The 26,254-nt window shown below is 40.4% G+C and overlaps 1 protein-coding gene across 3 annotated transcripts; it reads right to left on the bottom strand.

Moving 5' to 3' along the window:
- Positions 1 to 1,041: 1,041 nt before the first annotated feature.
- zdhhc1 (zDHHC palmitoyltransferase 1) lies at positions 1,042 to 17,463 on the bottom strand. Of its 3 annotated transcripts, none has more exons than XR_015928758.1 (12): positions 16,633 to 17,459; positions 15,517 to 15,735; positions 14,691 to 14,866; positions 13,725 to 13,826; positions 12,952 to 13,076; positions 12,415 to 12,570; positions 11,183 to 11,304; positions 8,221 to 8,306; positions 5,532 to 5,646; positions 4,945 to 5,050; positions 2,085 to 4,698; positions 1,042 to 1,433 (listed from the first exon to the last, which is right to left on the bottom strand). XR_015928758.1 is itself a non-coding variant. In XM_088614413.1 (12 exons), the coding sequence occupies exons 2-12, from the start codon at positions 16,633 to 16,635 to the stop codon at positions 4,166 to 4,168; spliced, it is 1,743 nt and encodes a 580-aa protein (XP_088470539.1). In that variant the 5' UTR covers positions 16,636 to 16,903; positions 17,086 to 17,459; the 3' UTR covers positions 1,042 to 4,165. The 3 variants fall into 3 exon arrangements, 2 of the variants coding, with proteins under 2 accessions (XP_088470539.1, XP_088470540.1); XM_088614413.1 differs by having other exon boundaries at positions 1,042 to 4,698; positions 16,633 to 16,903; positions 17,086 to 17,459; XM_088614414.1 differs by having other exon boundaries at positions 1,042 to 4,698; positions 12,952 to 13,061; positions 16,633 to 17,463.
- Between the last annotated feature and the right edge of the window lie 8,791 nt (positions 17,464 to 26,254).

Here is a 26,254-nt window from a genome sequence, read left to right as displayed (position 1 = left end):
CATAAAAAACAATTTCACATACTTGTCTGTGGTTTGAAAGCAGTGACAGAATGTTGCACGAAAGCAGGATATTGTTTCTTGTATTTACCAGGATCTCTTCCACTGCAGCACATGGGGACAACGGATGATTTCTTTCTTACTTCCTGAATGACCTTCAGTTTTATGTCCATGTCTAGGCTGGCATTCACATTATGTGCAAAAGTAGTTTTGTTTTGTTAAAAATTCAAACTAAATGAGTTCTTTCTCACAGCCGCCACCTGTAGTCTTTGTCATCCTCATGTCAAAAGCCAGCCGTCAGAACCAGAATGAACAAAGAAATGTTTATTTTGATAACACTCTCACATGCCAAGAACTGAGGACAGTCAACATTAAAAGTGACAATAAGAAACTTGGGTATGCAATTTAAAATTAAACAGAATCAAAATGAGATGGGATTTAAAAGCTCTGACAGACTTGCAAGATGAGCTAGGAGATCACTCCATAGGATTGGAGCTCAACAGAAAGCACAATCTTCTAAGCTTCATAGTCTCATTTTAGCAACTGAAAAAAATAATTCCAAAGAGCAAAAACAAGGTGCACACGAGCAGGGAATAAATAGTTTGCCTGGTGTAATATGAGCTAAACCGTTCAAGCACTTAAAGATGAGCCACAATTTGATTTTCAGTTTTATTCTGAAAACCAGAGTGAGCCTGTGCAAGAGAGCTTAAAGAAATGTGCAGTTTAGTTTTAGTTAAGATCCAATCAGCTGAATTGAGAACAAATAGAGTATCCAAGACAGAACCCTGGGGGACACAAGGAGAGTAGGTACTCTGGCAGGACTGAGATCATCAACGTGTTAAAGAGAAGAAACATGCAACAACATTTGCAATTACCACATCTATTACTATGTGTGCACAAATAGGTACACTAATCAGATACATAACTAGAAAGTTATTGACCGAATATGCTCCCTTGACTAGAAACACATGTGCATTGGTAATATTAAAGCTTTTTGTTCGGAAAGTTGGAGATAATGTCATGAAGGACTGAAGGCGACAAACATACAAATACAAATTTATTTTGTTGTTAACATTTTGTGAGGATTACACTGTAAATACAAAAATATTTACATTAACATTTCATAGTGCAAATATAGTATAAAGTAAATTACACAACTGAAACCTAAAACTTAAGTCTTTGACATTACGAAACATGTTACTCGTACTGAAGTTCCCTAGAGCCTCAAAGAAGAGAGGTCAGGGTCACAGCCTGCCTGGGCAGACAGGAACAACGCAATGCCCTCGACTGGACGGACAGGAGATTACAGGGAATGAGCAGAGAGGCCCAGCTACACACCACCGAAATTCTATTGACCCAATGTTTACTAAGAACATGATAAACATAGTAATCCAAGACAGCTCTCTTCAGATCTCCACAGCTTCCAGGCTTGCTTGCTTGCTTCAATAGAAAAAAATTAAAACCTTTATGCTACAGTATTTTAAGTCATTTAAATAGCTTATATCTGTACAAATAGGTAGATAAAACAAAAAGTAGTGGTTTTGATAGGAATTTTTAAAATATTATCGATTATGAAATATCCATTTTAAAGCCAACCAAGAACAATGTCTTAGTGTTCCTGTTGTCTTGCCAACAGAGGACACACATCTCTGGACTATGTTTGCTTTTGCACACATATTCCTTGTAAGGATTTAAAATTTTATTCATACACCAGGGGCAGAAAAGCATATTTTAAGCTTTATGATTTCATTCTTCACATCTTATTAAGACATTTCATTTTAATGTTTAAAATCATTAAACAATGGACCTATTCATAAAGGAGGCTGAATGCTTTGGAAAGAAAAGGTTCCTTTGTCTCCGGATCCTGTAAAAGCAGGGTACCAGACATTACAAATATTCTGCTGTTTTGTATAAAAAAATCTTTAGTTACAAAATTCAGGTTAAAGTACAACAATATAAAACACAATTTCAGAATATTAAAATGATTCCCAACACGTGGCTAGCAGTGGTTAATGACTTCACATTTGGGTATTTAACGGATTGTTATAGACTCTCAACACATTGGTTATCGATAGCTGTTAAAATACCTTCCAAAGAGTCTGTAACAGCAGATCCTCCATGCATCCTGACCTGAGGCTGTTATGATGTCCTGGTGTTTCTTTGCCATGGCAACGCACTGTGCTCCCATGATGCTAAGCAGTTCTGTTGCAGCCAGCCAGCACAACTGGGCCAAAAAGGACCCAAACAAAACAACTCATGTTAATAACAGATATCATTCCCTGATCTACCTTCAGCTCCTACAAGGAAGAAAACACCTTTAATGAAATAATGTACACATCCTGTTACTTTCACAGACTTCAGGCAGTCTCCATGGCCTTCGCCACAAGATGAGATTAATATTTCTGGTTATTTATGGACAACTGTTATTTACTGGTTTGGATTTTGCTTATGCTCAGTTATGATAAACAATTCCATGAATCTTCATAGTCTTTCTGTCATTAATATTGCTTTACTTTTTAATATTGTAGAAATACAAATATACAGCAGTAAGAAACTACTTGGATTAAATCACAATTGATTTTCTTTTTGTTTGGATCTACAGTATAGCAAACATTTATGTCGCCACACCTTTGTATACAGTGGTTAAATACATCCTCAGAAATTATGTAACTACTGTATATAAAGGCACCTAATATCTTGACCTGGAACACAGGTCTACTCAAGTTTTATATGTGTTGTTCATCCAGCTGCTACTAGAAACCAAGTGAGACAATCTGTGACCAATTAAGAAACTAAGCAGTTAAGAACTTACATTGGAACAAAGTACAAAGTACAAAGTACTCTGGCCTTTTAGGGACTTAGTGCACATGGGCAGCAGCACACACTTACAAATTAGACTTATCGAAAAACAAGCAAAAATGAAAATCCGCTATGGTGTTGAACCATGCATGTATCTGCAACACTCAGATAACTTTCAATTTCAGGTCAGAATACAGAGCACACGGGTTTGTGTGAACTGGACAAGAGAGGTAGAAGTTTTACTACATTGCACAGCAAACTTTTCTAACCCATGTTCAGTCTCTAAGAACATGTCTCTATCTGGACTCTAGAAGACCTCTTCTCTGGACAGGAAACAGCCTTTGTCTTTCCTGGAGTGAGAAAGGAACGCGTGCTAAGAGACAGGCAGAGGGCAATGTGTTACAAGAACAGAGGCAGCCTGCAGACACTGCAACCACGTGGACAAAGTTTTGACTAAACAGAAGAATGAGGCACCTGCCACTCTTTTAAATTAATTCCATCTGTTTGCATTATCAGCCCTGAACATTTCTCGGCTAGTATACATATATATTAACATGGAAGTGCTAAAAACAAATAGGCATGTTTTCTCAAACATTTTAAATACTGAATTGAAGCTTCCAGTGCAATAGTTGTCACAGTAGTGAAAGAAGGATACTCCATAAACTGTCAATGAAACAGACCTGTTGAAACAGCAGTGACCTGCCTTACCTGTCCAGAATAGCACACAGAACTGTGACGCGGATGCACAAGACTAACTAAATAGGCTAAATATTAAAAAACACTCCCTGGAAAAAAGTTATAGACACTAAAGGAGATACGTTGCTACACTAGAAGAGTAAAATAGTCAATTAGAGAAGTAAATTAAGGTTTAAGGTAATATTTTTAAATAAAGTTTGTATTGCATGGCATAATCTTTCCCAACCAATTAAAGTGTAAATTATTACTTCACACACAACAGGGTAGTGCCTTTATCAAAAGCTTTTGCACAGTATATAACCTTTGGCATTGAACTGGTAAAAATCAACAAAATAAAAATATATCATTAAAATATATGCTATTAAAAATATTGTCTTGATACAATGTTGCTGTGTGAGGTAACAAAAGGAAAAGAGTTAACAACAAAAGTCACTCAGATCATCACAGCAGGTGGCTGCAGTTCAGTCCTTCAGTAGAGAAGAAGAAGAGCTGTCAGTGAAGTCCACAGCAAAGTTCAGATCCTCATCTTCACAATTAACAACAGCACAATGAACTCATGTCTGCATAGGCTGTGGCAGTCTCACTGGACCTGGCACTTCAGTGACATCACCAGCCTAGTGCAGGAATCCCCCAGAGGGCTGGCTGTTGCAGCCCCACTTACTCCTGCACTATCTCAGCCTGCGCTGCCTCGGGCCAGGGCTGCGTCTGTCCTGCTGCAGGCATCTCCAGGGCCCTCAGGGCCCTTCCTACTGTTCCGTTTGCGTTTCCCATGGGATGTGGGGGCCTCCACGGGGCCAGGGGGGACCCCGGGCTGACCGCTGCTCCTGCTCATGAAGATGCTGGGGGTGTGAGGCAAAAGCTCAAATCTTTGCTGAGCAAGGGGCCTCCTTGGCTCCCTCCTCTTGCTCCTGGGCTGTGGGGAGGGCAGCCTGGCGTGGGAACCGATGCTGGGCTGCAAGGTCTGCTGGGAGGAGGTGGCACCAGGGTCACCACGGGAGCTGTAGCCAGCCATGGCAGCGCTGCCCAGCCTTGCCTGTGCCACAGGAATCTCCTCCAGAGACTCTGCAGAGTCAGAGTGATACTCAGCAGGAGGGCCGGCTGCCTGCACCGGGGCCAGCAGAGGCAGGGCAGCCCGCGGGGGAAAGGCTGGGAGTGGGAGTCGCTGGCTCAGGGGGGTAACCACAGTGGCGGCACCAACACAGGGCTCTACAGGAGAATAGGAGGGATACACACAACACAGGCTACTGGGATTCCATCGAACACTAGTTACACACTGGAATAAATCTCACACTCCACAGCAAAGCAACCAAGGGTTGCAGAGTTAACTGAAATACAAAAGTGCCATTCTGTGGAGGTTTAAGTAAAACTTAAAGAGGAATACACCACCCTTCATTAATGGCGATAATTGTGAGCATGCTGGCTGAGTGCCTTATTCACAATAAACAGTCTTACCGGGCTCCGATGGAGATCCGGCTGGGGCTCTTCCTGTACTGTTCTCCACAGATCTGTCACTGGCCAGTTCTACTGGGACTCTGTGCACTTTCTTCCTTGTCTTTTTCTAGGAAAAAAAAAGAGAAATAATGTACAATTCAATTATTTCTAAAAATCAGTGTAATCATATTTTATATTTCATTGTCAAAGAACACATTTTCTTTTTATTGCACAATAAAGGCTTTGAACAACAAACATTTTCAAATACCTCCCTGGAGGAATTACAACGTGGCTGGATTTGCAACATTCAAGAGGTGACGAAATGCCGAATAAAAGAATATTTGAATACCTATTCCTTATCTAACAGTAGGCCTGTGGTTTCAGTTAATGAACACTTCGAAACTAGGCTCATGCAATACTTGTACTTTTACATTATAGGTAAGCAGTGCTGTTTGATCTGTCTCAAAGATGGAGAAAAAAGAACTGCATTGGTCAATTTGTACCTCTTACTACTGACAAAAGAACACTTCCAATACAATCTCAAATTAAAGCTGAATTCTGGATTGTACAGCCTAGGAGCAACTGCTTGTGGGTTCTAGCCCTCTCACCTGAGAGCGTCTGTGAGAACAAGGGGGCTGCTGGTGCTCCACAGAGATGGTAGGAAGCAGGTCCTCCTCAGCCTTCCTGCTGGCCAAGGTCCTTACAACACCATTTCCATAAAACCTGGAGAGCCAAAGCCAAGTGACAGTCAGCAGAATATTAACAGGAAAAGACAGGCGAGAATACTTTTCGGAAGGAAGCTCAGTGCTTCTATATCCCAATCCCAGTCTTCGAATTCCAAAGAATAAAAAAATCCCTTTACTAGGATCCTGATCCAGTCAGTAAGCAGGTTCAGGAATTAGTTTCAGTATTTGGACTCGCATTACATAACAAGTAGCTAGAATAGCTGCCCTATTTTAGGTTTAACCTACTGTAGAGTCTCATACAGATGTGACTGTAAAAGCAGAATGGCTGTCTGTCTAATCTGGTTCTGGGGAGGGCAAGCACCCTCTTTCAGGACAGAGGCCTCCTGTCAACTCTGGGGCACTGTGCTGAGATAAGGACTCTTCTTTCTGGATACAAAAAACACTGTTTGTAGGAACCTGTAAAACCAGTCCCTGTATAGTGACAGATGTGGACCCACAGTCAGGATAGCTTTACAATTCAAACTGTTAACCCCTAATTTTTCACAGGGTTTTATGTTAGAAAGAAGTGCTGTATATTGTGTCCATACTGTACAAGACATTCAATTGTTTATACAGCACATGAATGGGCGGGTAGACTACAGAATTCTATTTCATTGAACACCAATATTTTCCCAGCACGAGGATTCGAAAGCCTTCTTAATGCTTGCCTCCCAGTGTTGTAATGTAAACCCACTTAACAGCCAAACCAAACAGGGTAGTAAATCCTGGCTGTATTGCACTAGTCTAAGTAGGGCTCTACATTCTGGCCAGGTTTGTTCTAGCTGAGTTTCAACAGCTATTCTCTGGCACTCTTGCTCTTCACACCTAAGACCACAGTTCAGTTGAATATGAATTTCAGAGCTTCTCACTCCAAGCTGACTGCGGCAAATGGGACTAAGAGTGATGCTTCACTTTTACGATGAGCACAATACAGGCTGGACTGACTGGTCAATTATTCTCTGCATGCAGAGAAAGGACCGCTAGTTACATACAGTATGTTTCACAAGCCCCAGAAAAAAAACCAACCAAACATGAAGTGTGACACAGTGTGACAGAACGGGGGTTTCAAATACTTTGTACAATCTGCGTTTTTGCAAAAGATAACTTAAATTTCTGTATGGGTCTATTCTTCAATAATAGAAACAATAGTCTATTCTTGATGTCACGTGAAATAGTGCAGCCTCTATTCTTTAGTTGTGTTTTCGGGTCATGGGAAAAGAATTTGATTTTGCTTGCGCTGTTTTTGTAAAGAAAACGGTCACCAAGGCAACAAAGAAACTATTTTTAATCACTGTGACAAAATAACTGTGAATGCTTAAACATTACTGTTTACTACATTTTAATCAACTTGCTCAAACTAGTCTAGAGAGTGCAGTTCACTGAAGGACAGAAAGATTGTATTTGTGCTCAATTTACACACTGGGTTTAAAAACCTAGAACACCCCCTTGAAAATAACAAAGTCAAATTCACAAAAACATCAAACTGTTACACCATGCATTACACTGTGCTTCCACCGTGAAAAGGTGTGGTTTAATGTTTTATTTAAGTCCCAAAATCCAAAATGGATTTGCAAAATTGAAATTTAATTATAATGCAGTGAAATACTTTGGAATTAGAGACAGCAGAAAAGCATCAGGGAGGACAGAAATCCTATTTTTAGCTGTACATTGGATATGCTTCCCTTACTGTGCAGATCTAACTAGCTTTCTGTGCACTGGATTTAGGTTCCAAAGACTGTAGAACCAGTCAAGAGTCCACTTTAAGCACTCGCAAAAAAAAATGTCAGGAAGTTAAAAACGTGGAACAACTGTCACTGCTTGGCCACAATTTATTTTCTAAAAAAAACAAGAGTGCACCACTGATGCTCAGCTCGCATCTAACCTTACACAAAGACCACATTAAATTTTCTAATGTTTATTTCTATTTATGAGGGACCGACTGTGAATATATATTCCTGCTACCCAAGAAAATTGGAACGTGTTTACATTCCCTGGCAGAGAAAGGCTTTAAAACATCCCTGAAACCTCTCCAACAAAAGGAGAATGCTTCTGCCCCATGTGTTTAAGTCAGGGAACCCAACATGGCTGGTCCAAATATCTTCCTTCTATCCTGCTATCTCACTGTTGCAGCTCACTGCACTGCCTCTCGTGCTTGCTCTTCCGTGCGGTTCACTGGGTTAGGCTGTGCACTGAGGGCCCCACTACATCCTGCCACGCACTGGCACCCTGGCTGGCCCGGACATGCTGCCCTCTCTGAAACTACTACGACAGCTGGTCTCACCACTGGATGGCTCCTGCATGTCACACAGAGAGACCCTACAATTGCACATGGATAAAATAATCAAACAATCACAGGAAAGGACATGATTCCAAGATAGCCAAACACACTAATATTATTTCAGTCATTAGCTAAAGGAAAGAGGAAATATATTCTGCCAGTTACGAGCTTAGATAAACTAGACATTTTCATAACTGTTTTCTCAGTTTAGAAAGTTAGATAATTCAGCCATAAAATATTGCCTCTTCCCTACACTCGGGACAATCTGACTCCAACTCAAGTGAAGTTGCTTACTCTTTTTCTGTGGATACCATGGTGGCTGGGTCTTCCACTTCAATCTCAGGATTTGTGTACCCCAATGTCCCTGAGTAAACAATGTCCTGGCAGAGAGAGAAGACAAACTTCAAATACAAACCTACAGCAGCATCTTTCTGCCTTCTGTGTCTTCCAGTGACACCATCACCATCAATAACAAGTGTCACACAATCAATAAAAAATAAACAATGTCCCATATCTGCAGTAGCAAAGTGCATGAATAATGTGGAACACTCTGCTAACAAAATAAAAACAATTGTGACAGATGTGGTGAATGTAAAAGAATTAGAGTACTAATAATGTACTCTGTGTTTTTATACATCATATTAAATATCAGTATATAAATTTAATATATCTATGTCAGTTTCATGATTTTGTTGTTAATACAATGCTTTTGTGAATAGGTAAAGCCGTGGACATGACAAGCACAGGTGGCTCTCCATGTGGTACCCTTTTCACTTCAAAGGTCTTTCTGTCACAAACTGTTTTAGACAAAGCCCAACAGTGAGTTGCTACAGCAACAGGTAAGTTATTCAAGCACAACTCGCAGAAATGTAAACATGCCTGGATTCAGAAGGCAGAAAGAAGGGTAAACACTACATTAGCAATGACAACTCCCTGCATTGTCACACCTTCACACGTGATTCTGCTGAGCCTCACAGAATCATGTGCTCAGCATGCCAAAATAAACATGACAGCTGTTGAGGCCAACAGTGAGGTAATCGAAACAAACCCAAAAATTCCAACTCACTGATTCTCTTAATGGAGAAGACAAGAACCTAAAGAGTCACTTGTTTAACCCAATAGATGCAAACTAGACCTGATTAATAATTTAGTTCAATGCATGTGAAGCAGAAGAAGTTGCCTTTTTACCTGCAGTGTAAGTAGCACGGAGTAACTGAAAAACTTATAGTATGTGTGTAGACTAGGTGCAAAGAAGAGGACAATTTTAAAATGTCATCATTTTGTGAAGTATACAAACTTCACAATATAAAGTAGCTATCTTTACACTCAATTCATTATCTGATGAAAAGGACAAGAGTGAATAACACTATACACAGAGCTATATATGACCTAATATGAATATTCCTTGAATTGTAGCTCCAGTGTCTGAAAAGCTGTCCTTTGATAAAAGCTGAAGATACCGGGACAGACACTCACTTGGAAACCATGATGGCCAGGTCTTGGAAGTGGCCCGGCTCAGTAAGCCTACAAACCCCTGGCAAGGAAATTAGCTCATGGTGTTACTTAATTCTCCTTTTCTGCATTTACATTCAACAGCTCTGCTTTTGGCGCTTATTTGAGGTTTTCCTCAAACTGCTGGGCTTCCACAGAAATGCTTCAGGAAGACGGTTAATTAACTTCAGGTGCTAGAGCACTGAAGACCACAGGATCTCATTTCCAAGATCATAACCACAAAATCACCAGAGATTACACCAAACTAGTCATGAGTCTGTAAAAGCCTCTCAATCACTAGCCTCTGTTGGAGAGGCACCACACACTTTATACTCTCATCAAATTATTCACAGAACATTTTGTACATTACTCAACAAAAATCTTCAGAAGAAAATCATTCAACAGTAATGCCCTTTATGGCCAGTGCAGAGAGGGGACACTGACGTCTGGCAGACTGTACAGTTGATTGTATAGTTTACTGTATTATTTATTCTAATTACTTACAGACTTACAGTCTTTGCTGCTCCAACAAGACGCCGGCTATTCAATTTCACATTTATTTCAGTATAGCTCAAACTCAGCTCAGATTAAAAAATCCGATCACTTTAATCTGTACTTGATTTTTCTTCAAGTCAGCTGTGATGAGCTGAAGAAAGCAGAGAAGATGACAGCTGGCAGGATCACACATGAAAAAACAGCAATGATATGAATTCTGTGAAGCTGTGGCTTGGAGGATTGGAGTGAAACTTGATCCGCAAGAAATAGTGACCTCTTTTCAACAGCAAGCTATTCTCAACATTTCAGAGAATGTCACATTTAAGAATAAAATGTGAAACAGTTTAGAAATTTTAATTGGGTCTATTCTGGATATAAATATTTTACTTTTATCTTTTTTACTCTATCTAGAGGAGCAAGAAGCTAAATATTTATCTTCAAAGGAGATGTGTTTGGAGGTAACAGTGCTTTCATCTTTACAATAGACTGCAGTGATGTGGAGAAAGGGTTTTCAGAATGTGAGTATTATGTAGCTCACACACAGTAGAGCAGGAGGCTCAGCGGTGTTGCATGTCCTCCAGGTGAGAACCCTTCTTTCAGAAAGGGCTGCTTTATTACAGTTCGACTCAATCTCAAGGACCACAGCTAAATAATACATGACATTACTGCATACTGCAGAAGTGATAACACTGAAGTCATTTAGTAACTGAATAAGGTCATCTGCAATACTATCATTGTCAGCATTAAAGAGGAACTGCAGTCCCAATTTCTCGGACCAGTTATTAAATCTTAGTAACAAAACAAATTCATTGACGTTAAGAAAAAAAAATGTAAAAATTTCAAAGTAAACACAAAATCATGAACTGAAAGTCCTGAAAGTTGCCATGTTGTAACAAACTCGCATTTTGACATCCCACAAATTGTGACGAGATGTGGCCCTTCCTGCTCACTAGTATCCATAATGACTAATGTAATGTGATGTATGAGCAAACAAAAACAGGTTGTGCTGCAGACATTTCACTGCAAAAAGGTTTTGACTTAACAAGTAGTATTTGTCAGAAAAACCCTTTCAGTCCAAAACTCCACCAGGACACAGTCATCTCTTAAAGCTACTTCTGTTCCCTATCTGAAATATAACAAGCCTGGTAAATTTGCATATTGGAGGAACGATGCCCTGTCACTACAGGAACACAGGGAGGTTCAGACCTGGTGCCAATAGTATTTTTGTTTTTATGATGCCTGGTTTCCACTCCGAGTGCCAGGTTCATACCTTGATTGGCTGCAGTTTTGGAGGCACAGAGTCCTGTCCCACTTGCTCTCTGTCCAAATCCCTGGTCTCCTGCCGATGACGCTGACGAACAATGTATTCGTATGTACTCAGCCTGTTCCACACTGTGCAGGAAAATAAATCATACAGATGTTCTCACTGCCTCTCCAATAAAATATCATGTCTACTTTAACACTTACTATCACCATAAAATTCTTACTTAACCTTAATGTTTTAAAAAATAATCCAATCAGGGTGCACCCCCAATCTGTTTATCATTTTCATTTGAAATATTAAGAGTTTAGAAGTAAAACACACTTATGGTAATTATTTTCTGCAGACCTTAAGTCTACATTGTATATAATGGGATGAAGATTTTTAAAGAATGTTAGCATTGTTAATAATGGGTAGCAAAGACAGTTCGCAAAAACAGCAAGAAGAGGGAGGGAGTGTTCCATCTCTGCTCCACACTAATTTATAGAGAAACAGACCTGTGGTTCCTTTACTTACACACAGTCCCACACAAGGTGACAAGATAAGATGCCTAAATCTAAAACACTAAGAACATTTACAGATGAGATGGGGCCATTCAGCTCCCTACTTTAATCTACTGTGCCACCCTGCACTCTCTCAGCAGTGTGTAAGAAACCTAGAAAACACCTTCTCCCAATTGCATCCATGGCTGGAAGAGATTTTCCTAGGATTCCACTGCAGTCAGAGAATGAAGTGTTATGATGGGCAAAGCATTTTTTATCCTCAAACTGTCTCTTATTGAAAACCTATTAATTTCATTGTTAACCTGCTTGTATGCTGCCACCCTGTGGACATGCTTTGCACTGTGGGTTCCTATCCTTCAACTTTAATGTTAGCAGCTCTCCACCATGTGGCTAGAGAGAATGTCTAGCTGACATTCATTACCCTGGGATAAATTGAGGAACCAGCAAATAAGAATTAATCGGGGGGAAAACATTTTTTGTATTTTTATTTCCACTTCCCAAAATATTATATAAATTATCTAGCATGGTGCAAAATCAAAATCATTTAAAGAAGAATGTTACAAGACTGGTTAACAACAGATTTTTAGAAACAATATCATATCGTCAATACCTGATATTATCGGTAGTTATTTAAAGCTGACAGGGCAATTACACAAGACATTAAGAGTGTTGTGCAAACTGTGCCCAGGACCCTCACACTATCAAGATCTGCTGGAGTATGCATATCTGCGCACTCACTCAGGTAGATATGAAAACAAAGCAGGTGTCCCAGCAGGACCACGGACAGCAGGCCCACAGCAATGGTGATGGCAGCCAGGGCAGGGATGGCAGGTCCTGCTGTCGAGACAGGAGCCACGGGCAGAAACACGAACCACACCACGGACTCGTTCTGCACTGCAGGGCCGACACACAGCAGCACACAGCTGTCAGAGCACAGAGACTGGACTCCCATTCACTAGGATACACGGAAACTACAGAGCTAGAAATATGTTTTCTCCCTTTTTATGAATATGTAATGTTCCACTTTCTGCTGCTTTTGGTATTCATTGTTTTCTTGTCTTTCACTATTGAAAATGATGAGAAATAAACTTAAAAATAAGAAAAAATGCTCAAAAAAGGAATTCATATCTACCTGGCTTTCTAAATAAATAATATCCATTTAACAGCCTGTGGGAAACAGCCCGTCTTTCATGTATTTGTCAGAGATTCTCTTCCAGTTTCATTAACAACCTAATGACCAAGAATAACTGAGGGCTGTCCATCACAAAAGCATACCTTGGAAATGTTTGTCAGAGCGAAGCTGCGAAGGGTCCAAGAAGAACTCAACAAACACATAAAAGGCAATAATGACAACCAGCGATATCCCCAGGAGGGCCGAGATTACACTGTTGAGGAAGAGCCTGAAATAAACATGTGCAGATGATGTAAATAAACATGTACAGGAGCAGTCTGGTAAAAGGGCTACTGAACACAAACTGGTGTCAGACTACAAAAAAAATACAAGAAAAGGTACTGCAAATGTAAACTTGGACAAGTCTTAAAACAACTGGCGCCTTCCATATTTTTCCAAATAAATACCTCTGGTTATTGTTCAGAGGCCAATACCAAAAGACACTGTTGGATGAAATCAACAGACCAATAACAAGAGTGCAAGGACACTCTGCACACTGCCCAGCAGCCGCTGTGTGACCAGGTTCTTTCAGAGTAGAGGTCGGTCCGCAATCCTCCCAAGAAAGTCAGCCACTCCCTGGCTTAATGCAATTCTCCAGTGTCAGTATGCCAAACAGATGGGCTTTTTTTTCTAAAATATGAGTTTTTGCAATATTTGAAACAGATGTTTTCAAATACGATTATTAGAAAGACATCTAAATTAAGTGGAAAAATAACTCAGTAAATTCCTATAATTCTAATTCTCTGCAGTGCTTTATTAGCTGGATCTAAATTTGAATTGTTAAATTTCAGGCAGTGAAAAATGTAAGATGGGGCCTGTGAAGGAGTATTTCAAATAAAAGGTTCTTATTCAAACAGTGGTTGGGGGAGTTGTTTACCAGTAATTCCTGCTGCCCACACAGTTATTGAGCCATCGACAGTGGTGATCAAAACTGGCCACACATTTGTTACAGGCACTGCAATGCTTGGATTTCGGACTCCTGCAAAACAGGACACAGAAGAATATAGCAAGTCTGTGAACACACAGCTAGCCCAATAACAGGACAACATGTAGTATGTAGTACCTCTCTGTCAACAAAAGTAGTATTAAACTGATATGTCACATTTTCCTCATTTCATCAATACATCACCATTTATTCTGACAAAGAAAAATAAGATTTAATCAAAACTAAGGTGAATTAACCCAGCTAGAAAGTTACATAACCTCCTCATTTGCAACCCTTATTCTTGTAACTCAAATTTCACTTTTTTCCCCCCAAGTAGTAGCACTATAGATTACCAAAGGCTACATCTCTTTGGCAAAACTTAAACAATGTATGTGAAAACTAGGCTCTGTACAGTAAGCCGACTAAACAAGACACTCATTGTCCATTCAACCACTTCTTGAAAACTATATGGGAAAAAAAATAATAATTGTGCTATGTTATTGTCATGTGGCTCAGTAGTCAATAACTTTTTCATATTACAGCATTACTTAAATCTTTTATTAATTACTTGTAATTTATCATTTTAACATAACAGCTCATTTTATTTGTATCTTGCATCCACGGTACTTTTTGAACTATTAATTGTTGTATTTTCTGCAACCAGCATCTAATTATAATCAAATCTGTTAAAACGTAATAATCACTGCAACTCCACCATTGGAATTACAAGTTCCAGCAGTGAAGGCCTGCCATCTTATACTATTAAAAGTTGTTAGGTTTCCTTTCTCTGTCCCAGGGTGTCTAGTTGTACCCAAGCACACAGCACAGAACAGGCACAAGGGAAAAGAAACCTAGGGAAATAAGATGGGGTCAAACCTTGCACATGTAAATATAACACACCTGCATCCCTGTACTTACACGTCGACCTCGCAGAGGTAGCAATGGCAGTTCTCGATGACGTGGGCATGCTTGCTGCGATCAAACACGGGCACTGGACCTCTGTAGCTCTTGGCACGAACGTTGCGGTCGGCAGGGTCAATGGAGACAGCAGTCAGATGGACACACAGGTGGCAAACAAACATCACACCCGTACACTGGAAAACAACTGGTCAAGGAAAGACACTCTAAAGGAGACCTTCCAACTCCAAAGCTTCAATTTAAATTTTTTAAATTTTGTTTAGCAAATTGTGTATTTTAATTCCACCAAAATCAGTTATCTCTATGATCGCCTGAAGTTCTTCATCCTTCTACAGAGCGAAGACCTGCCAAAGCCATAGGACAGCATGACTGACTGCAAACCTCAGTCTAACGCACCTGCTCTGGTGCCAACAACAGACTGGAAATCTGACCTTAGTGTCCTGGAGCTGAGGTCAGATTTCCAGTCTGTTGTTGGTTCAACAGGTACTGGCGAACTGGGTGTGGATTTCAGTCCTGCTGCTTCCTATTATCTTTAGGGCTCCAGAAATGCAAAGAATTCCAAAACATTAATCTCAGGAAAACTCTATCTGTATTTCATGCTTTTCTTTTTACTCTGTTCCTCTAATGATGGCATACAAGTTTTATTTTCCTTGCTGCTGTGGTCTACCACAGTTCATCACCCTCAAGCACCATCCCGAGGGCAACAGGCTAGTAACTGCTCTCAGGTCCAGGGTATACAACAGCACCTTTTTCCTTACAAATCAATCTCCAGGTGCAGCAATGAACAGGACTGCGGATTGGGCCCGGCCCGAGCAGCGAAGGATACGATGTAGCCCGCTGGGATCCAGTGAGAGGGCAGCAGAGGGACGAAGACGCCAAAGCCGATGACGGCGAAGTACACGTACAGCAGCCAGGCCAGCAGCTGGAAGGGGTGGGGGGGCCAGCTCCAGCCATTGGTGCGAGAGCACTGGGGCAGCTCGGGGCAAGACGGCCCCCCCTCCTTCTCTGGGGCTGTGCGATTGGGGTTCCTGTTGCAGATGTTCATCTGGAGAGGAGGAGCTCAGAGTCCCCTTCTAATGCTACCAGCCTGAAGTTCTGCTCTGGGTGGAGCTTATTTGCATTCATTTATTACATTATTTAAGAATTAAGATGGTTAATTTCAGAGTAGAGATCTTGAGTACCTTTCAAAAGTGCATTTTGACTGTGAAATTGTAAAGCAACAGGATTCAGAAATAAATGGATTAAATTTTATTGCGGAGAGATTTTTTTAAATTATTATTCTCTATGGCATAACTGTTTAGAGACTGCTGTAAGGCAGGCAGACCCAGTACAAGCAATGACAGCAGTTTCTTAATGATGAAAACTCGCAGTTCTGCCAGAGCAGCCTGAAGAACAGAGCGCATCTGGGTCCCAGGCCAATGGGCTGAAACCATTCAAATTCTTCAAAATGCATCCGTTTCTTGCTTTAGTCAAAATACACGGGCGTTTATAATTTCAATAATTTCTTTTAGAATCTGAATGATTGTCGATATAAAACAGACACTGCATCACTGTGCACTGGGGTGTACAAACCGAAGAGAAGCCAAATGTAGCATTTACTCAACTAAAACCTTGGAACACAAAAATAAAACTTCGATTTAATCAATTCACAGGAATATAGCGGGGACCAGTCTCATTCCTAACCTGCAGACCACAGAACAGTATTAATCTCTGGGTCCGGACGACATGAGTTCAGGTACCAGTCCACAATCCTCACTGCTTCTTCTGAACACGGCCCTGTTACAACACACTATCGGACTTCGAATTTTTTAATGTGGAAAAACAAGGGTCTTGTATGCAACTCAGATGTGATTTCGTAGGTTTAAACAACAGTATTGGATTTACTGTACTCGTAAACGACAGCGACACTGTGTTAAAGATGGTTCTCGGCGCTTGGACTCACCATCAGGGTGCACAGCGGGACGGCGGGGGACGGGGGTGGGAGCGCATCCCGGCCCACGACACCTCACGGCTCCTCATCAAGGCCTGACTCCCGAAACACCCCGCTTCTCCTCCTCCGCTCCTCTTCTTAGCGGCCTTCGCGCATGGTTTACGACACCTTGCTGTGGAGTCCGACTCGGGATCCGCAGGAGAACAGGGCCGAGTGTCGGGCTCTCACCATCCTACGTCGCTGTAGCTTTTTTTTACAATCCCACCATTGCACGCTGTTCTCACTAAGGAAAATAAATCTCAGTTCATCCTGACGCACCCTGCTGGCTACATCTAAAAGGGGAAGGGCTCCCCCTTGTTTTTGAAGATCACACTGTACGCATGAAATGTCACAGAGCCGGAGCTGGCCCGGACTGCGGGGTGTCACTCGCTGACCGCACGGTATTTAGTGAATAAAAGCACATACCTAAGTAAATGCTTCCCCGTTCCACTAAAAAGCTACAGCATTGCCGTCCTGTTCGTTTTAGCAGTTACTTCTGAACGTTAAGACAATACCCCCCGAAATCCCTCTGGCTGCGCACTCTCGGGTTTCCCGGTCTCACCCTCGGTGATCTGCTGATGTGCAGACGTGGGCTTTTTATTCAGACGACCGTTTCCATCGGCAGGGCCGTCATAATGGCCCGCAACAGGCCTCCATCTCCGTTTTCTCCGTATGAACCCCTCCAGCCTCCACCACCCTGTCTCCCGGGAAACGCGTCTTCAATAGTGCAGCGTCACGATATCTATGGTAACACGTCCATTTAAAAAGGAAAGAGCTACAGTATATCTGTGCTGATGCTGCGGATCAGCTGCTACGGAAAAGCCTAGAGGCCAAATTTAGGAAAAAGAGGAGAGCAGGAATACAGTTACTAGAAGCGGTAGCATTAATTTGATGTATTGGTGAGTTTATTTTTCCTTTGTTAGATAAGTCTGTAAACAATCTATATACAGTAATTCAATTCAATTCAATTTATTTTTATAAAGTGCCTTTCACAACAAGGTTGCCCCAAGGCACTTAACAAAGCAAGTGACCATACATGTTGTGAATACAGAACAGAAAGACCAGAAGACAAAGGAGGAGAGGAACCAAAAAGTCCTTAATAAGGAGAAAAAAAACTCTATGGGTCCAAGGTCAACTGGCCGCCCAACCCCTTTGGGTATGCTAACATTATACAATGAAAAAATGAATAAAGGTAATAAACCTTCCATCATGTCCTCTGGAAATGAATCATGTACTCCATGCAGATCTCTGTAGACCAGCAAAATCCTCCTGAATGACAGCTATATCCACAATGTCCCTCTTGGATCCATGGCAGTGATGCAGCATCCAACTCAGATGGTGCCCAGCCTGAGAATAAGATAGTTTGGTCAGAACAGATGTATCTACCTGGTGGACCAACACAGAGGCACACAATGGCATGTACAGCAGTACCAGCAGCCATGGTTGCAGCAGGCTATAATGTAAGGTGGGAGTAGGCTAGCCTGAAGTAATAGGTTTTCAGTCTGGATTTGAATACTGAGATTGACTCTGCATCCCGAACATGGGGTGGGAGACTGTTCCATAAGCCAGGGGCACTGTAACTAAAGGCTTAACTGCCATCTGTTTTCTTGTTAATGCATAGAATATGAAGAAGACCTGCATTCTGTGATCTAAGCGGGCGACTTGGATTGTATACATTAAAAAGTTCCTTTATATAGACAGGTGCCTGACCTCTGAGAGCCTTCTAAGTAGAAGGATTTTAAAGTCCACCCTGTACCTGACAGGAAGCCAATGAAGAGAGCTAAGTATAGTTGTTATATAGTCGTACTTTCTGCTCCTAGTAACAATTCTAGCTGCTGCATTCTGAATTCACTGTAAGGTGTTGAAAGAGTGATGGGTGCTCCCTGATAGTAGGGTATTGCAGTAGTCTAACCTGCTGTATACAAGAGCATGTATTAATTTCTCTGTCTTTGAGTGGAGAGAATCTGCCTTAGTTTTGCAATATTTCTTAACTGTAGGAAGCATGTTTTTGATTCTGTTTTAACATGAGAGTTAAATGAGAGCCTTGTGTCTAGTATGATGCCTAGGGTAGGTGCTGAGTCTTTGAGGAACATTTTTAAATCTTCTGAGTTAAGTGCTGGTTATAGTAGTCCTATCAGTATTGTTGCTTCCAAACAACATAACCTCAGTTTTAACAGAGTCTAGTATGATGCCTAGGGTAGGTGCTGAGTCTTTGAGGAACATTTTTAAATCTTCTGAGTTAAGTGCTGGTTATAGTAGTCCTATCAGTATTGTTGCCTCCAAACAACATAACCTCAGTTTTAACAGAGTTGAGTAACAAAACGTTTTCACACATCCAAGTCTTTACTTCATTAATGCAATTAACTAAAGTGATAATAGTCGTTAGGTGTAAATGAAATGTATATTTGAGTGTCATCAGCATATGAATGAAAGTTAATATTATGTTTTCATGTTATCCTAACTAGCGGAAGCATGTAGAGAGAGAACAATATTGGTCCCAGCACTGATCCCTGTGGTACCCCAAATTGAACTGGCGACATTGATGAAGCAGTACAATTATTAGATATTTGAACAGAATGAAAATGATTAGTGAAAAAAAGAAGTAAACCACTTAAGGACGGTTCCGCATAGGCCAACCTCAAACTCAAGCCTGTGTAATAAAACAGAGTGGTCAACCGTGTCAAAGGCATCACTAATATCTAGAAGCACAAACACTGTTGCATTCCCTGTGTCAGTAGCTAACAGAATATCATTTACGACTCATGTTAATGCAGTTTCAGTGCTGTGGCCTGGGCAGAAATCAGACTGAAATTTCTTAAGTATCTTATTTGAATCCAGATACGATTGAAGTTGGGCCACAACTGTTCTCTGAAGAATTTTAGATAGAAATGGGACGTTTGAGACAGGCCTGTAGTTGTTAAGAACTTGTGGATTCAAATTTGGCTTCTTAAGGTGCGGTCTAACAACCGCTACCTTAAATTGATCAGATACAACGCCTGATCAAAGGGACGTGTTCATCATACTAATTATAGGTCCTGCCAGTACTTCGAGGGAATCTTTGACTAGTTGAGTGGGGATGGGATCTAGTGGACAGGTTGTTGACTTTGTCTTAATAATTAATTCTTGTTCATGAACTAATTGAAAAACACTAAAGAGGTGCACATATTGTTTCTGTACCAGACTGCTTTGTGGCTTATTTGATTGTGTTTGAAGTCCAATGTTGTTAATTTTATTGTTAAAGAAGTTCATGAAATTGTCACTACTAAAGTTAGATGGTACTATAGAATCGGTCTTATTTGTAAGATTAGCTATTGTCTTAAATAGGTAGCGAGGGTTATTTTTATTGGTTTCAATAAGTTCAGAGTAGTAGACTGAACGAGCTCTATATAGGGCTTTCTTATATTGTTGTAGGCTGTCAGTCCATGCTGACTTGAATACTTGTAGACCAGTAGACCTCTATTTGCTCTCTAGTTGCATTACACTGTACACTGTACACAGTACACGTATTTGCATGTGCTATATTGTAGTGAATTCAAGTTCTTGCCTCAGTGCACATACAGTAAGAGCAAATGGATCATACAAGTGGTTGACAGTATCAGTGTGTGGTGTTAGGAAGGTATTAGTACAGGCACATCTATGGTGGTGGGCTCGGTCCAATAACAGTTACAGTCATTGTCTGTGAGCCTAATGGCCTCGGGAGCAAAGCTAAATTTCCTGCTATTTTTTTTGCACTGTGGACAGAGAAACCAGCTTCCTGAAAGCAAAAGCCCAGAAGACTGATGGAAGATGTGAGATGGGTATTTGATGGGGGCACAGGCCTTCCTCAGGGTCTTCTGGGCATACAGCTGTGCCAGGGGTCTGAAAGGCTCACCAGTGACTTTAGAGCTGAGGGTCACAACATTTTGAAGGCAGTTTCTGTCTTTTTGACTGATTGAACTGAACCAGCAGACTAAAGAAAAAGTTTAAATACTTTTGATAAAAGAACTATAAAATGTTGAAAGAATTCTTTTTGTACTCCATTAGGAACTTGGTTTTCTCAGACCATATAAGGGCTGCTGGGATTTCTTCACAATGACATCTGTGTTCTCAGTAAACTTGAGTTCATCCTTAATATCGATTGGTACTAACAGTAAAATTGGACATTTCAATATATACACACATATGTGCCGCATTATTAAACTGATAAATTAACTGGATTACCCACTGTGATGTATGTAAATTAGGTGAACAGGTATACTTTAAATTTGTTTGGTGATTTACATGCCTATAATTCATCATACTTCCTTAAGAACACGGCTCTTCCAGGGCTGATGTTTTCTACCCGAAGAGCTGGTTAAATTGGCCCACTTGTGCCAATAACTAGACTGACTGGAATGATATTCAACAGACACAGCTGTCTGTCATGACCCAGGTTGAGAGACACTGATGTAGAATGTTGTGTTGTGGTGGGTCAGGCAGACAGAGCGTAGGTGAGTCAGACAGACGATGGGACGGATTCCTTCGATGTACCTTTCCTGCAATACACAGGTGTCACCAGCAGATGTCACCACCTTTACAGCTGTTTTAGATGACTGGAACTCTGATGGTAAATGTGAGAAATCCCACAATCCTGGTAGCAAGAGTTGCAGTTTGAGAGCAAAGAAAGGAAACTGTGAGGTGTGTGAGGCCCTTATGTCTGTACTGGACCCTCTGCCTCCAGAAAGACCCCCCTGCACCTGTCCTGTTTAACCAGAAATGTTTTAATGCTTAATATTAAAACAGTATTAAGCACGATATCTGTCCAGTCATTTGCAATAAATATGATTCTGTGTTTTATACATCCACCTTCCCTTTTGGTATGGCGAAATCAGCTCTGTGAAACTCAAGGCTGCAATCATGCAGTGCTGCACACTCGTCAGAGCCGTGCTATGGTTATCGGGTGAGGGGCGAGGAGTGACGTGGGATGAGTGATGTGTGATGAGTCACATGTGATGAGTGACATGTGATGTGCACACATCTGTCCTCTGCAGCTTTGCTGTGACCTTCTTAACAGCAGCAAACACAGCCTCCCGAGGGGACTGAAAAATTCCCCCAAATTGAAATAGCTTGGGAATAGAATAGTTCATATAACTAAAAGATTGGATGCACATCATCGTGTTTCCTTTCAATTATACAGTTAATCCTGGGATTGATTCCATTTCTTGGTGGATAAACGGAGCTGGCAGGCAAGTTGAGCATAGTTGCACCAGTTGGACATGTGTGGAGTCCTGCTCTCAGCCATGATTCACTCTCCTGGTGTTGCTGATCAGTTTTCTAACTGATGTTTAGTCATGCTAAATCAGCACATATCCTGTGGTGCTTGCAGGAACACAAGAAGTGAACAGTTTAATTCTTTGCCGAGAAGCAAGAAAGATTAAAGAAGAGTAGTTTAACATTTCTTAATTCCTCAATAAGGTGGACTAAGGCGGCTCGTAGGGTAAGTGTGCATGACAAAAGAGATTATGCAAGCATCACTGGTGGCCACTGTATTACAAATGCTTGGTTAAAACTATGTGGGTTTGTTAAAGCATCTCTAAACCGCTTTGTGAAAAGTGTTCTGTTGCACATGACGTCCTTGAGTTCTTAACAGATGAAAACTGGTCTCACTGTCCCCTCTGTGCCTCAGAAGCTGCTCCTGAGCCAAGCAGCAAAATTTCCCCAATTGCTGAATATGAAAAAATAATATGTTGTCAACTGATATGTTTGGCAGCAGGACCCTGCTATAGGTTCTCTGGAAGCCCAGGAAGTTTTGGAACTTTTCAAAGTTTATGATCAATGATTTTAAACAAATTTAACATTTTGGCAGTCCCAGAACTTTTCATCAGTAGTGCAATGCAAATCTAATTAACCTCAATAGCCCTGCCAGTCATCCTATCGAAGGGAACAATTTGAATTTCCCTGGTGAGTTATATTCCCAATCAGATTGCTCCAGGTGCTGGATGTGATTAGTTTAATCCATGCATTTATAGGTAAAACGAAGAACCTGACAGCCAGAATCTGGAAGAAAAGGCTCATCTCACTTATAAATAAGTGATGTTGCCACCTGTAGAGTCACACGAATACAGTATGGTTCCAGCATTCCCCACAATCCGCAATACGACAGGCTGATGGAAGCCATGAGATTTGATTTAGATTCTGGGCAAACAGCAGCCTGGCTAGGAGGGACAAGGCTCTCTCACACTCCTGGCAGGAGCCAAGGAGCCTCTATGAGTTGAAGAGGGTGCAGAAAAAAAGCATCACGCACTGGAAATGGTGTCTGATATTGAAAGGTCTGCTTAGGTGAATGGAAATGAGGGACATTTGGGGAGCGCTCCTCCTGAATGTTCATTACAGCCTCTGTTTCTGGCAGCTCTAGCAGCTGTGCTGACTTGCTTGTGCAAGTGACCTGCTATTGTGACAGAGATTGTGTAAGTGCAAGCTATGCATATTAAACAAACATGTTTGTTTTTATGTGGTGTCAAAACCAATTTCCCAGCAAAATTTTCTTTCAATTTTAGAATTTGTGATGGAAATTGTGTGGCTTCCTGTGAAATGTCCGCATATTGGAGATCAAAGTAGGATTTAAATAAATAAATCTAACCAATATTTATGTGTGACAGATTTTAACTCCCCCTCCTGCATTGCTATCAATCATAGCAGCAACATGCTCACATTTGCTTACTCTGCATTTACTTCATTGCACCTAATAAAAGTCCAATAGGGCTGTATTTTCATTTAAATCATTGATTTATTTTTCTCATCGCAGACTTTTAGCTTTCATTATAATCAAAGAGTACACAGCTGCTCCCTGTGTTTCTAATTAAACCACAGATTAATACTGGGTCATACAAGGCCAATAAGATGGGAAGTAGGCTTTTTGCCACTGTAAAAAAGATTGTCTTGTGTATCTGTGCAGCATGTTCCAGGATTGAGGTGAAGGAGAAAATCGCCAAGTTGTTCTCAAGAGCTGTTATGCACCGCTCTCTGGTTTTGAAAGCAACCCATGACTAAATTAACAGATGTTCATCAGTATGCCATGTGTTGGGTAAAAAATAATAATCTAGCCTTGCAGCCCTTGGCTATCCTCCTTAACCTCTTTGAAGTAACTAGGGGGTAAAACTAATATGTTTTGTATTTTAAAATGTTTTAAGAATATGTACTGTATATAGATTCTAACATATATAACAAAGTGGCATCCAAGCATCTAATACAGTAAAATGTCCTTTTATTAATAATATACAAAAAGAAGAACAAAGGATAAGCATTTTGTGGAACTGCAAAGTAAATAAGCAACTTTGCAGAAAAGGAACTCTTGTTGTCTGCTCTTTGTCTCATTGCTTATAAAAAATTCCATCATGTCATTTATCTCCCTGGAGTTGGAAAATGAACCACCATTCCTAGACAAACAACAAGCATTCATTTCAATTAAATCTGAAGAGCTTGGTATACCACTACAAATAAAAATGATAAAAGAGTAAAGTGCAGTAAAGCTTGGTGAAATCATAATAAAACTATAGTAAAAGACAGAGATGTGGTATGTCTGGGACACAAACTAGAACAGCTCCAGCCAGCCAGGGGAAGCAGAGGAAACACTGTGATGATGGCACAGTGTTAAAACAGTACATTAAAAAATCCCTTCCTTTTACAGTCTCTGTAATGCAAAATATTGTAGTTATAATGACAGCTTTAAGGCAGACGAAGAATATCTGATGTGTGTTAAAAATTAAAGAAAATGAAATCAGATGTTACAATGAAATTAACTGATTGTGGATTTCTCAACAGTTCTTAACAGTCGTGATGACTAAAGAATCACATATCATTTGTTGGGTCGTGCTCTTTCACTGCCCCTGAACATCTGTGGGATGTCTTGTTGCCAGCCACATCATGGTGTGTAACTGGGCCTTACTGTTTCCGCTGCTGATGTCTGCAATGTAGAAACTGAGTTCCTAGACTGTGTCAAGCCCTTGAGAATCCACAGAGAACTTCTCCTTAGTCATTTTCCTCACCAATCATGCTTCTGGCTGTGTGGCACCCTTGAATGACCCTCTACAGTCTGTAAATACCAGTAGCCTTGGCCAAAGGAATCCTGAAAGCAGGGCACATTCAATTCATCTGACAGTCAAAGAACGGGTGTTTCACCAGAACTGGGTGAGACTGGGTGTTTCGCACAGAAGATTTAACCTCCTGGAGGTCTTGCTTTTTGATCCATTACAAATTTAAACCCATTCGTCACACTATAGCAATCTAAGATCAAGCTAGCATGGCTCAAACACCGTAGCTGATGCAGGACATTAGTGCTCATAATGAGTACAGTACCTCCTCACCCTGCAGATGTAGTTTTTTTCTCTTGTGGCTACTTTAGCTTTGACTGCTATGAGTTTTTGCAAATATGTAAACATTTCGTTTCCAACCCTTCAGACTCTCCTCACAAAGCAAGGCAGCCCATGGGGAACTCCCATGTTGTAAGCAGAGGCAACTGTACTCACCTAGAGGTCAATACTCCAACACAGGAGTCATTAAGATTATAATATACTGGCCTGCCCAAAGGAATTATGTATCTAGAACATAGAATTTAGGTGGGCAAGATTTAAAATTGCCCCAAAAAACATTTTTTTTTCAAATGATATAATTTGTAATGCTAATTATAGCCTCTATAAAAGATATGCAGACCATCAATTTTGCATTTTTCTCTACAGTACATATTGAGGCTGCAACTGTTTATCTCTATCTCTAAGCCCTAGAAAGGGATGTCTGAGGGATTTCAGCTTATTCTCTCTGAATTTTCAAGTGTATGCGACAAGATTTATAACGACTTTTGGAAATCTTTGTCTCACTACCAATTTTTCATTATTAAAATAAAACACAAAACATATTAAAAACATAAAAGGTTTCTCTTGTTGAAGAGTAAATGTAACATCAGCCAGCCAAAAAAAGGACATATTAATATGCAATAATGGAACAATTTAAGAAACAAAATGAGAAGCATACAGTATGTCAGAATTTGGTATTTGATGTGTGATTCATGTTTTTAATTTCCAAGTCTTTAATGGTTATCATAAAAGATCCTTTTTCAATTGCCAGTTGCTACTGTTAATGGGAGATATAAATGTTGTGAGCATCCCTTCTCTGACTCTCACTGTGTCGAGTTATTAAACATTCCAGGAGACCAATGTGTAGATAAACTGAACAAGATGTCATTCCAGGGCAGAACAGTATTCTGTATTCTAAGTAATACGACACCAAAGCAATCCATATGATAGTTCAATGGTTATATTCTGGCTCTCTGTTAAAAAAAACTGAGCTCAAAGTCTGCTTTGATTCTACTTTTTCAGTAAAAATCCTTCAATCTTCTTTTTAATATATTTTTTTTATTCTTCTGAAGTCAACCTGTCCCAGCTGTGTGAGGTTCAGTCTGATATAAATGTTATAATAATAATAATAATAATAATAATAATAATAATAATAATAATAATAATAATAATAATAAACTTTATTTTATATAGTGCCTTTAAAGGTGGCTTCTCAAAGCGCTTTACAGGATGACAATAACAATAAATAAGAAGACTACAACAATAAATAAGAAAATTTCACAAGACAG

The sequence above is a fragment of the Lepisosteus platostomus genome, chromosome 20, assembly GCF_059453375.1.
Source record: "Lepisosteus platostomus isolate fLepPlt1 chromosome 20, fLepPlt1.hap1, whole genome shotgun sequence".
NCBI lineage: Eukaryota > Metazoa > Chordata > Actinopteri > Semionotiformes > Lepisosteidae > Lepisosteus > Lepisosteus platostomus.
The sequence above is the reverse complement of the archived record's forward strand: the minus strand, read 5'-3'. Positions and strand labels throughout refer to the sequence as shown.